Source organism: Stegastes partitus, unplaced genomic scaffold (assembly GCF_000690725.1).
Source record: "Stegastes partitus isolate 25-593 unplaced genomic scaffold, Stegastes_partitus-1.0.2 Scaffold746, whole genome shotgun sequence".
In the NCBI taxonomy this organism is placed as follows: Eukaryota; Metazoa; Chordata; class Actinopteri; family Pomacentridae; genus Stegastes; species Stegastes partitus.
The window spans coordinates 237,902-251,490 of NW_007578477.1; the positions used below are offsets into that span (position 1 = coordinate 237,902).

Sequence of the window (13,589 nt, forward strand, 5' to 3'; positions counted from 1 at the left end):
ACCAGTAAGTTTCCTTTTAATCTCTCGTCCTCTCAGCCTGTGGTTCACCCAAATGCTCTTTCAGTTCTTATTTAATGTGATTGTTGTTTCCATCTAAAGCATTTTCAAAGAGGAGAACATAATTTTTGTGCTGGAATCTGGTGCAAACTGTCTTTTTTTAAAAAAAAAATGAAATATCACAATTTCATGTTTTAAAGTTGGTTATTTTTCCTGATAGAGCTCGACGTCACACACGATTTGTTCAAGCAAAGCTGAAAATCTGATGGTTTTTTCTTGTTTTTGCACTAATTTGGGTGATTTTTATGCTTTTTTTTTTAAAACAGAAAAACTGCCTTTTTAACCCTGACAACCAGTTTTGGGGGCTTTAGAGAATTAAAGCACATTTCCTTTAGATAAAGAAATTGGGATTTAGGACATTTACAGTAAGGCTGTAAGCAATTAAAACAGATTAAAAATGAAAGCGTTTACAATTAATTAGGTTTCTTATAGCCTGGTAAGCCTGAGTATTCCCCCGGGGGAAGGACAAAGTCTCCTTCAACACACTTGTAGACATTTAGGCTTTAAATTGGAGGGTAAAGTAGATCGAAATCAGATGATGTAGAGGGAAACTCACCTCCAGTTGCCACAATAATTTGTCTCAGGTAGTGTCCGTAGAATGGGAAGTCAAAGGACAGCGCCACCCTCTGAAAAACAGAAGAAATATTCCACATAGTTGTGTGTAAGTCAGCTATTTTTGCTCGTATACGTGTGAACGGTGGCTTTACCGCTGCCTGTCGGTGCGTGTTGGACAGGATGCCGTGGATTCGGACTTGGCTCTTGTGCAGGTTGTTCAGATCCACCCACAAGTCTTCAGTCCGTCTGTCTGTTGGACCAAAGCTCTGCCATCTGTAGTACCTCTGGGAGTCCTCCTGGGAGAAAGAGGCGGTCATTTAGACCCAAATATTTACGAGTGTCCATTGTGCCTTTTTTTTTTTTCTTTTGTAGTTTCTAGCGAGCACAAAGTTTATGTCGCCTCTTACGACTGGTGCCCCAGAAACCAAGCAAACCAAGAAGAAGCTTGTTCCATTCGTACTATACATCAGACAGAAGTTATCGGTCTTGTGTGTTGTCCTACGGCGCTATGTTGTCAAGATGTTGTCGTAGAATTAAAACTGCAAGAGAAACACGCGATATGGACACAAGGGCTTCATGGCTGAATGCTTCGAGGAAACCAACCAATACTGCAACGTAACTAGCAGACATGTTATTATCAGAACACCTCCTATGAACTCTTATTTTAACAACTTAAAATGAAAAGCTTGAAATGTATAAACTTGACATGTTTAAGTATGTTTTAGGATGGGTTTTAAGATTCTACAGATTACCTTTAAGGTCCAAGTTCTGGTTCTGACTTGTTAGTCTTATACACACCCGTGAACACTTTGACATCCTTTTTCAAAGACCTCTTGTCTGTTCCAGGAGTCGGCTGAAAACTAAAGGTGTGTGCAGTCTGGACCACGAGGAGATCAGGTTAGCTTTCTGTTTTAATGTTGTCTTACTGAGCGGCTCCTTGTTTAGGTTCATCTGTCAAAGCACATCATAAACTCTGTTTTTAGAAGGTGCTTGATGAACACAGGTATTATTGTCTTTGAGGAGATTTCACTTGTTTCTAATAGATTAACGACAGATGAGTCTCGTTCAGATGCAGATTCATTTCATCAATGTCATCGTGAAATCATTGCATGGTATTAATAATACACTGAGTAGAACATTTGATTTATTTTTTCCAGACAGTTTGTCACGACGCGTGTGAAGCATGAACCAGAGTATCAGGGTCGATCGATGGACTGCTGGGTCTCATCACTCGACGTTGACACGCCTCAAAGAGTCATAAGGTAAAAAAAAAACATCATCCTACATGGACTTTTTGTGTGCAAAAGGTTTAAATCAGTTTACCTTCGGAGGGCAACGCTCACATGTCGCAAAACCTGCAAAAAGAGGTCTAAAGGACACATGAGCTTGTTGGGAAAAACCTCCTGAGGACATCGGGGGATTGGTTGATTGGTTATTCCCAGTTCTGCGCACTGAGCTCCACTGGGGGGAGCTGTTTACACGCTACGGCGTTGACAACAAGCGCTGGCGTCTCCGCTCACATCTCCAGTCTTGATGGCGTTATTAATGTATGCCACAGTTGAAGGTGACAGAGAGCAATGGTTCTGGGGTTTAGTGTGGGCTCAGAAAGTGGAGCAGTTAAATGCAGCGCTCTCACAACCTCTCCGGCTGCTCCATATACAGCAAGTGACCCACTTTTTTCCTCCATCTTCACTGCCTGACACCAGCCTGTATTTTCTGGAGGTGGGTGGGTGGGTGGGTGTGGAGGGATTTCTAGGTGAGCAGAATAGTCGCTCAGTTTCCCCTCACAGCTGACTGATTTATTGAAGAGATTCCGGTTGGACAAGAGGTGGAGGTTGCTGGAAATTGGGATCAGACCTCCCCTTTAAAAAGAGCCACAGCAGCAGTACAACAGGGCTACTTGTGATCTTGTCCAAGTGAGTCATTCGCGAGTGCACGCGCACATGCACACGCACGCACTCGCGCTCAAACAAACACTGTAAGTTGGCAGGACGAGGACGTCGTCTGTTTTCAATTTGAGTCGTAGAGAGGGGAGAAAAAAAACAAAAAAACCTACAACACAATTTATTTGGGTTGAATTTTACTGTAGACGAGTCAGGACACAAGACAGGACGAAGCCTCAGCGTACGCACTCAGACACACACTGCTCAGCGGTAGTGAATGGAAAATGGCACAGGGCGACGGCTTTGTGCTTCCAGCTCCACCTTCGACTCGACCTTTACTTTGTGCAGCTTGGCAGAGCAGAGTTTGACCTTTCTGCTTTCTGTTATTACAACAAGTGTCTGCATTCGTGTTGCTTTTTTAACAGTTTACACCCATTCATACACTCAGTTACACACAGACGGCAGCAAGCCACTGTTCAAGGTACTAGCCTGACCTTCAGGTTTGTTTTTTTGGCCCGTGGACATGTGGGAATCAAATCAGCAACCTCCTACCTCACAGCATCCCAACACATGCAGACTCAGGTTCAGTCTCATCCACCTTATAAATACCTTCTGGCGTCGCTTTGTTTGGTGAGCTTTTGCTGATTTCTGGTCGGTTGTAATGTTTTGTTTTTCCCAAAATAACCAGACGAGAGGGAAGCCCCCGTTATGTCATCTTCAGTTAGCAGCATTCAGTGTTTTCACAGAGACCGAATTACATTTTTCAGCATGTAATCTGGTCTGCGAGGCGCCTCTCAATCAAAACAGTAACAGAAGATGTGGTGTGAGATCATGGGAGTCTTCACCACCATTGTCATGGTTGTACCTGATCTGCATGATGGACTGATTGTAGTTAATCCAGCTGCTGGAAACAGCTGCTCAACTCGAACAGATGTCTGCAAATACTGTCGCAGCAGCTTCGTCAGTCCAGGAAATCTGTCAGCCCTTAAAATGGATTTATACTCGGAGCAGCGCGTCGCCGCCACACTTCATCGCTTGAGTGTTGTTTGAAGCTTGTAATCAGAGTCCTGCTGCTCCTGAATGTTCTCCGCTGACAGACGCTCAGCTGCTGGTTGTGTTGACGTTTGACAACCCTAGCTTAGCGTTAGCATGAGCCTCGGGGAGCTAGCTGAACCAGACGGCTGCAGAATTCATCAACATGACAGCAGTTAGACAGCAGGGAGGGAGTTACTGTTTTATTGACCCTCATGGGTGGGGTGGTTGCAAACACACCTGTAACTCCATCTCATTACGCCACAAAAGGCTCCACCTGGTGGTACAACCAGGTACTACAGCTAATCTACTCGGGATGCTAGTGATTATTGGTTATTAGATTTATTTCTCTTCATAATTTAACCAATTAAAATGACCAGTAAGGCGGAAGATGTGTAGTAGTAGCTGGTTACGCCACCCAGAGGGCGTTTTTACTCTTTAGTACTGTCGCAACCAAGGTGGTGGTCACTTGGATTACGAGCATTTGGCAAGCAAAGGGCATTATGGGAGTTTAGCTAGTAAAGGGCCACCATGACAAAGTCTCCTGTGACGCTTAATGCGCACCTCTTCTTTAGTAGATGAGCTAAAGCGTGCTATGCTAGCGCTCCTGTGGTCCGGTGTCTGATCGTTTATGTTATTAGAACAGCTCATATCGTCTAATAAAGCATTTAAAGCAGCTACGTCAGCACATGGGTTGATGTAATTGCTCCACATTTTTAATCCCTAACCTTCAGAGATGTTTTTGTAACTCTGTGTACCTCATCTTCTGCCTTCATGGTTGATATATTTCTAATTTAAGGCATCCAGTAGCTCACACACGTTACACACAATAGATAGAGGAAATGATTTCAAGTTTCAAGCGTCTCACCACGATACGAGTCATGTTGTCCGGCAGGGTGCTGATGTCGACTCCTCCTCCTCCTCCTCCTTCGGCCTGTGTGTCGCGAGCTTCTCTGTGTTCTTGTGGGATCTGCTGGTCTCTCCTGGTTCTGTGGAAACCGGACGGGTCTCCGTCTGTCCGCAGGTCGGTCCGAGCATCTAGAACAAGACGGGCATTGTGGTGACTGAATGCGCATGCAGAGCCTACAGGGAAAGACGAATGTTTCTTGAACTCTTGAGGGTCGAGAGGATTTCTCTTGTCTCGTAACTCTTCACCTGTTATTGACCATCAATTTGAGGCCCGCTGAGTTCAACTAATAAAGCAACAAACTCTAAATGCCAGACTTTTACTGATTAACCCTCTGAACTCCAAGCAGTTTGTGGGTGTTTTTTTTTTTTTTTTTACTCCTCTCACTGTGGGCTCAGTTTTCATTGTAATGTAAAGTCTATGGAAACAGAACAACCAGGATTAGAGGGAGGGAGAACTCAGAGATGTGCTTTGTGCAGTTATAATGAGGGAAACAAACAAAAAGGGAAAAACAAAACTTCAATTTCTTTAATTATTTATTTTACAAAAAACAAAAAATCCTGGACTCTGCTTGTTTAACGTTTTTCCAAGTGCCCTAAAGCTATTAAAATACAGAAAAAAAACAACTTACTCTGGATATTAAACTACTTACATTTTACATTTGTTTCTATCCTTTGTCTCCTCTCTGCACTGTGTAAACGCTGCCTGTTCAGTTGAAAAGTCCCTGAATTTTAGTCACGTGACTGCTGATCACAGCTGAGTCACTAATGGCTTCACAGTTGCAGTAAGGAGTGCAGAATTTTTTGTTTTTGGCAGAATGTGGCTCCTCCAAACGGTCTGTTTTTGGCGGATTTTTAACCATGAAGAATAAATGATTGAAATGTCAAGATTTAGTCTGGATTATGGTTCATTTTCTTTGACTAAACTCTGATGACTCTTTCTGTTTTTGCAGTGCTTTGCTGTGATAAATCAGATTATTTTGGTGATTTAAAAACAACAACATGCCGTTTAAGCCCACCGAGTAATGTTATTCAGAGGTTTCCTAATTTATTTGTGAGAATAAAGTGATTTTGATCCAATATGTCATGTTTTTTAGGTTAGAGTTGTTTAATTTTTCCAAAGAAACTGAACGCTGCACATGATTTGTTTGACTGTCGTTGGAAAGATAAAAATCTGATTATTTTTTGTGTTTTTACAGTTTCTTGCTGTGATAAATGGTGTAATTTTGGCAATTAAATGTAATCGCTCAGAGGGTTAAACTTTTCTTTGGCTGCTTTGGAGACAAACATAATTGAATTTTTCCTAAATTTTAAAATCTCATAAGATGTTGCTTTTAATAGGACCTTAGACAGTTTTTCTCGTCTACCTTGTGGTTACATTTGGTTTTATCGGCTGCCATGATTTGGATCATAAACCGGCGTACATGTCCACAGAAAACGAGACCCACGTTTGGAGGATCTTTACATCTGTCATGCAGAAACGGTGTCATGAATCCATTTTAATTTCTGCATTTTAAAGCGATGATGTGGCGTTTGTGTGTGTGTGTGGTATGTAGTGTGTGTGTGTGTGTGTAGGTGTGTGTGTGTTGGCTGCTTAGGAACTAATTGTGAAGCAACTGCACATGTGTATCCAGGGTTAGGGTTGGTCCAGCCATCCCTGTGTTTGCGAGTGCATCTTCAGCTATTCCCATCTCTGCTGACCACCTACGTTCGTGTGGGCTTTGGCGACATCTGCTCAACAGATCGCACATGGATGTGTATATTTTTTCAACTGATCCTCGACTCCAGCGTTTTTGGTCGCGCCATCAGCAGAACTCGCTGGCTGGATGAGGCTCTCCACTCCTTTTTTTTTTTTCCTACTTAAACCAGGGGACCCAGTCCAGCTTTGTGTCTGGATTTTATGTGGGCCGTTAGTTCGTTGAAATGAGCTATTAAGTAACAGCGTGTTATGAACATCTTGAGCCGGAGGAGGGAAAGACGAGCCCGAGGTTCACTTCCCTCCTCATTTTTTAAAATGTGTTTACTACATATGACCAGAAATATGTAGACACCATCAGTCATGTCCACATGCTTTCTTCTCGTTTCGGTTTTGAGATATTTTTATTGGTTTGCTTTGGTCTGTTTGTTCTGGTTGAAGCCGCCACATTCGATGAGATTTCAGACAATAGCTATTGGTGTGCGGAGGAGTAAACACCCTGAACTTTGGAATACATTTAACAGTAACGCACAATATAGACGAAATGTTTTGGTGTTTGGACCAAAGTGTGGTTTGTTTCCTTTGTGTTAAAACATAAATGTCATCTAAATATAGCTGCATATTGTTGGATATGGGCTATTTGGACTGTTTGGACTGCTCATATAAGCTCATACCCCTGGACTCAAAGCAGTTTCTGCTCCTTTTTCCTCACTATGAGCTAATTTTTCACTGCAACATAAAGTCGTGTACCTCTATGGAAACAGCTCAACGAAAAGAAACCCCCAAATTTTAGATTATCTATCAGGCAAAAATTGAAAGAAAGTGCCCAAAGGTGTTACAAATACTGGAAAAAATGGTGGCACTGCATGCTATAGAGCAGTTATCTCCAACTCTGGTCCTCATGAGCTACTGACGTTTCCGTACTGCAACACACCCGACTCACATTAATGGATCATTAACGGACTTGTGTAGAACAAGCTGTTGGAGATCCACTAATTGGAAACATCACCCTGCTATGGAGGCTGTTTGACCAGGCAGGTTGCAGCGTCCACTAGCTGGGCTGTTTCCACTCGACTCTGCAGATGTTTCACCATCTTCCAGCCACTTCCTGTTTGCTGTGTAGCGTTTCTAAGCCGCGCTGCGTTCATTTTATTGCTCAAACAGTTTGTCAACTGCTTCTTCGCTGTGTGGAAACACTGCCTGCAGTTCATCTCAAAACCCTCTGAATCATTGTTAAGTTCTGGTGCAAACGGTTTATTTTGGGTGGAACACATTGGTTCAGGTGATTTTGATGAAGGACCGTCAGAAAATTGGACGATTTTTTTCTATTTTTACCTTTTCTGGCTCCAATAAATGGTGATTTCTTTATTTATTTTTTTTTAAACATGCCTTTCAAGCCTGCCGGTGGTCACATGGTTAACAGAACAGTGAAGTAGTTTTTGGAAATATCCTTTTTTTGCTCTCTTGCAAAGACTTAGACGACTAGATCAGTATTACTCATGAAGCTTGTCGTGCTAGCAGCTGGTTAGCTCACTTAAGCATATTTCTTATTCATGTTTTATTTTTACGTTTTCCCCTTTGCTGCACTAACATGCAAAATTCTCCATTAAGAAAGGCTTATCTTCTGTTAGCCTAGCGTAACGACTGAACTCTGACCCACAGATGATAAAATCTGTCTATCAGCATCTTAAATGCATTTTAATCAACGTGTCGCATCTTGGTGCAGAAACCACACATGCACAGCAAGTCATGGTTTCACACTAGCTTATAGGTTCAGTATATCTTGGCCGGATGCACTGACTTCCTCTTGCTGTGAGATAAGACAGCAACAGCTTATATTGATGCATAAACATGATGCAAAGTGACATTTTCTTTTGTTAGGGAGATAAAACACGGAGACAAGGAGACGATGGAAAAAAACGTCTTAAGAGGCAAAATGGGACAGGAGAGTGAAACGCAGGGAGGTTATCACAAACTCAGGGGAGATCGCTCTAATGAGGAATCTTGTTTGATTACGGTGCAGTGGAAGCTATTTCCACAGCTTCAGAACAAGAGGCGCCTAATTGGGTCAGATTGACTCTCATCATCATCATCATCACCAAACAGCTGAGGAGGCGTCGAACAAAGACGAGGAAGCGCCGAGCAGGAGGAACAACAAGCACCACGTCTGCAGCCGTTAAACTCACTTTTTAGCTTTTTTTTTTTTTGCTCTACAAACTTCCTCTGTGTCGAACTTGTTGTTTTCTTTCCTGGAACATCTCTAACCTTGTCTAACTGCCTGCATGTGGGCCCTGGATGAACTTCCAACGAAACGGGGCTAAGAAGAGTTCAAGAGGGGGCCGGGCTTCGCGTAAGGACATGAGCGGAGCCGACCTCGGTAGCGTCGGATCTGGCAGACACATGTGCATGTGGACGCTGCACTGGGAATGTGCAAAGTGGTGCAGAAAAAAAACACGCGGGTGAGGTTTGAAAGAGGGCCCACAACTCCCAAGGTGACAGATGTGACGAATTGGCTGGTGAGCGCTGAATGGATTCACTGCAAACATGCATGAAAGGGATTCTGACAGACCTCTAAATTTAGATGATTCCTGCCATTATGGTGTCACTCCGCATCCATGCGTCTGCAGAAAGACGGATTTCCTGCCCGTTAGTCCAACATGTGTGGAGCATTGAGTGAAACCCTTGTTTTGTTTGATTAACAAATGCACATCAGGTGTTTTGAGGTGATTCATTGGTTCATTTTTAAGGGAAAAAAAGTCAAAATTCTCTCTGACAATAAACTGAAACTCAACAAAAGACACCTACAAGTATCATCTTTGGGAAACACATTGTTTTTTTAACATTATAGACCAAAACAACTGATTTGATGACTAGATAATCATTAGCTGCGGCCCTAATTCATTGTTTCTGCCTCCTCAGATGTGTCTGCATTGCAGCAACCACCTTGTGGGTGTTGGGAGTCACATCAAACTAGGACACAGCCTTATACAGGCTCTATGGATATACAGCCTGTGTTCATTCATCCCATTATCGTGTCCCACGCGCCTGTTTCCTATTCCCCTGATCTCCTCCTCTCTATTTCTTTTCCCAGAAACGCACAGTAGTGCGGCGGCCTTTTAACATTCTGCAAAATTGCGGCTATTTATTGATATTTATCGTTTTGCTCGACACGTTTAAGAAGCACAAACAGGCAACAGCAGCTGAAGGCGGACTCAGATAAAAAGCCGGAGCCAAGTTGCTCAACCGAGACAAAAGCTCAATGGCCTTCCAGTGTGTTCAGATGGATCCAGTCCAGCCAACTTCCCCTGAAAGTAATCTGTTCCTCTGTCAACGAGCAAAGTTTTGAAGCGAGGACACATCGAGGCAGAAGAGAACAAAACATCTTTGCTCCAGAGGTGGACGCGCTGAACAGAGCGAAGCCATTGTGCGGCGTCCAAACACAGCAGAAGAGACCTGATTGAATCTCAAGATAAAAAGCAAACCTCGACCCTGCAGCGCTCAGACGAGACCCGGCGGTTCTGTCAGGACGGGGACCAGCGAAGCACCTGCAGGTTTCTGGCAACGGGAGCCGTTAGTGGAGCAGTAATCACTTCGCGAGGTCACCGCTAGCTGTGTCGGCGCGGTGGTTTTATTGTGTTTGGATGATGTGTGTTAAAACCAGCCCGGAGCTTATGGCGTGGGAGGGAGCCATTTGGCACCTGATCCTCGGGAACAGCAGTAACCACAACACACGATCACAAACACTGGCAGCTGGACTGATAAGGAGCCGAGGAGGACGGAGGGAAATGTGCTGTTTTGATCAGTTTGGACGAATCGATCAGAGTTCAGGTATTTTCTCTTTGGAGCCGGTTTTCCAGTTTTGGTGACGTGTGATGAGGCCGTGTTTAAGGTTTCTGTCTGCGGTCATTTCACACATTATTGTGGTTATTTCAAAGTGCACGTGGCTATCAGTGGAAACACACTTCATTTCTCGTTTTAAACACCGAGGTTCCCGTAAACTGCAGCGACTGAAGCCTCACATCTGTTGCTTTTGAGGTTCAGCTTTACATTTGGCAGCTGCACTCAGTTACTTGTTTCCTTTGGCGAGAACAATAACACTGATGATAATCCCCTTGTAGAAGAGCAACCACCAGAGGCATTAGTCTGCTGCTCCACTCCGGCCTTGTTGGTTGATCAGTGCAGTCGACTGGTTGGTTGATTTGCTCAGAGAGTCTCCGGTGAGAGGTTCTACATCCGCAGCCTTCCAGGATTAACCCATGAACATAACTTTAAAGTGGAGTGGATCCTTTAGTTTGTCGCCTCGCTGTTCAAAAAGCTGCGTGTAGACTTTGCAGGTGGAACATTTGGTTAGTTTAGAAACAACAATCAGTCGGATGGTTAAGAGGCGGTTGATCAAGGTTTGTTTTTTGTTTTCGTGCAGCTCCACATGTTGCCTCTCAGTTCTTTCTCGTGTACGTACCTACACGTGCAAACAATGCGTCACACAGGAGGTCACGTACGGATGACTTTATAAGACAAATACTAGTTAAGTCTCCGTTAGCAAACCTGGCAACCCAAGAGGAGAAGTCAATGTAGCTGTGGTCTGATTTCCTTCAAATGTAATCTGAGTTGGTTGTTGTTACTAATTTTATATTCGAAGCAGAAACAGAGAACTCCATCTTCACAAACCTTCAGAACTTTTCCATCGTCTACCTGAGACATCAATCAAACTTAAGTTATCTCTACTTTTGTCATTTCTACTGAGTCAAATCCACTTAACTCCAGTTCGATTGATTTTATCTCAAGCAAACAACAACAAAAAAATTTCTGAAAATCTACAAAAATCTGTTTTTGCAAATGGACTCTTCATCTTCTGATTCAATCCCGATTCTGGGTTTTCTGCCCAACACATGTATGCCGAATGCAACTTGCCTGAACTACCTGCCTGGTGTCCGACTACATCCGGCGGCGTTTTGCATGTAAACCAGCAGACTTTTCTGAGGTCACATGCTGCATGCAACAGTATGTACGATACAAAGACGGCTGTAGAATGGATTGAAGGCACGGAGACATACAGTCTTACGCGCTTTCGTGCATCGGTTGCATTCTTGATTTCAGTTCACGCCCTTCTTAACGCCTACTTTCAAATGAAAATCAGCTAATTCCAGTTAAATCTCTTCACTTCAACTCATGCGCTCTGAATCAACTTCGATGAACTTTGCAACTGAATTTCCGATCAGATGTGCAGACGGTCCTGACCTCTGAGAAAAACGGGGGCAGCCGATTTTTTTTTCTTCTTTTTTTTACGTAACCGGAGCACGAGCTGCTCTGTGAAAGAGATTTGGCTCGACCCGCCGTCAGTCAGACGCTCGCTCCAATCAAAGTGACTGATACCGAGCTCCCAGTGCTACCTGTTTAGCTGCTCCACTTTCTGCTGTCAAGAAAAAAAAAAACACTAATGTGAAGCCATTAAGTTAAAAGGGAGCCAATGTGGGGATTCTGCTGCACAGAGGTGAAGCTCCTGAGTGTTTTTTTTTTTTTTTGTGGTGAAGATAATCGTGGATTTGTGTTGGGAGGGACGCGTCGCAGTGTGTCGGGTCGTCCTCTGCAGCGTTAGGCCCCCGATCAGAGGAACTGGGACCACAGGAGAGGCCAGAGAAAGTGGAGCAGCGCTGATTGTCGGAGGAGGAGCGGCAGCAGAAGAACGGGGGCTGGCTAAAAATAATGCATCTCCAAGGAGAACCAAAATACATACATGCACAGACGGCTTGGCAGAAAAGCTGAACGTGTGCAGGTGATGCGCCGAACATCAGCTGGAGACAAGATGCAGGAAAGTTTGCGAGCGAGTTTTTTTTCCACCTGCAGCAAATAATGTGGCTGCACTCAAGCATCACATGATTTGCATTTGTTGGTTTTTTTAATTGCATCCTCATATAAATGCCTGCACGCTGAATTTCACTGACGGAGTAAAGACGGAGGAACACTTGAAGCGTGCCGTTGCCAGACTTTCTTGCAAAGAATTTAGGTCAGATAATATTTCAGAGGTTTCCAGATGCAGCCTGTTCTGCAGAAATTCACTCAAAATGGTGTAGAAACAGAGCATTTGGGGTCTTACCTTGACGCTCCTGAGCCCAGACTCTGCCCAGCTCAGCCTGGGAGAGGCAGATGATCAGAACAGCACAGAGCCCCATGTCTTTATCACTCCTCTTCTTCTTCTACTTCTTCTTCTTCTTCTTTTCCCCCTGCTTGCCCCTCTTTACTTCACTTTGGAAGAGCGGGGCGCCTCACTCCTCCACTCCCCCACCTTCGCTCGCTGCCTCTGCTGCTCCTCTGCTTCACCCACACAAACTGGCTTCTCCTCACTCCAGCCGAGGTTTTACTGCTTTTCTCCCTCCTCCGTCCGTCCGTCCGTCCGTCCGCCGCCGCTGCTTCTCTCTGCTTTGCGTCCTCGCTGGGCCCTCAGAGTAAATTCTGGGAGGACGAATCCATGGCAGAGTTGACAAACAGCTGAGGTGTTGCGGAGTGAGGACTTTATACGTCTGAGCTCATTATTTTCTTGGAGTAACTTCTTCTTTCTCCTCTCTCTCTCCCCTCTGCCACCTCTGGAAGTCCTGGTGTTTGTCTCTCTGAGAAGGAGAGCTCTGGATTTTTGTAAGACTTCCCCAAAGAGGAAATATTTATGTATTTCTACATTTTTTTTTCTCTCCTTCCAGAAACAGGAAAAAAAAGGGGTGTTGGAGGTGGAGGGAGGAGCATGTCTCCCCCATGTGGAAGCATGTTGAACCAAAACAAATGTGATATTTAAACGGCTCCGAGTGGAGCTTCCCCTGCGGTTTGTTGGAAGAATAATGCAAGGATCAGTGAAACTTGTAGGTTTTCTTTGCAGCTAAAACTGATTTCTGTGCTTCTGATAGTGGAGCTGTGCACAGATGCAGCTAGAATCCAGTTTAATCAGCTGCTGTTGGGCTGAAACTGATGAATGACGTCAGAAAATGGTGAAAAATGACGTGCGAATCCAAACATCCCATTCTCAAATGTGTTTTTTGTCCAAAAATATTTAATTTACTGTCATAAAAGTGCAAAAAAACAAGATAATATTCATATGTAAGAAGCTGCAATCAATGAATTCAGACTTTTTTCCCTTAGAAAATTGCTCAAGCTGATAAATCGATTATTTAAATAGTTAATTTATTAACTTAATAGCTTGATAGCTAACCGATGAGCTGTTGCAGCTCTGATCTACATGATGAACCACATGGAAAAATGCTAGAAACTGTGAAAACGTCAATCACTATAGCTGATCGGGTTTTTTTTTAAAACCCCGATTTGCAAAAGTCAGAGTTTCAAGTCAGAGTTTTTTCAGTTCATGCTAATTTTTTGTCCTATTCTTTGTGTGTCGTGGGTGTAAGATTAAGCCAGTTCCATTTTTATATTTAGAACATTTGCTTGAAAGGCCGATCAGTTGATTAACAGCAGATTAA

At 43.7% G+C, this 13,589-nt stretch overlaps 1 protein-coding gene across 1 annotated transcript in view; it reads right to left on the minus strand.

The window, feature by feature from the left end:
• Nucleotides 1-417: 417 nt before the first annotated feature.
• Nucleotides 418-13,589, minus strand: part of LOC103364397 (plexin domain-containing protein 1-like) — a 29,530-nt gene continuing 16,358 nt past the window's right edge. The window contains exons 2-6 of the mRNA XM_008291507.1: nt 12,224-12,699; nt 4,396-4,565; nt 765-908; nt 614-683; nt 418-428 (exon numbers count right to left, since the gene is read on the minus strand). Of these exons, the coding sequence (XP_008289729.1) occupies nt 418-428; nt 614-683; nt 765-908; nt 4,396-4,565; nt 12,224-12,299 (471 nt within the window). The 5' untranslated portion in view covers nt 12,300-12,699. The remainder of the gene's footprint in view (nt 429-613; nt 684-764; nt 909-4,395; nt 4,566-12,223; nt 12,700-13,589) is intronic.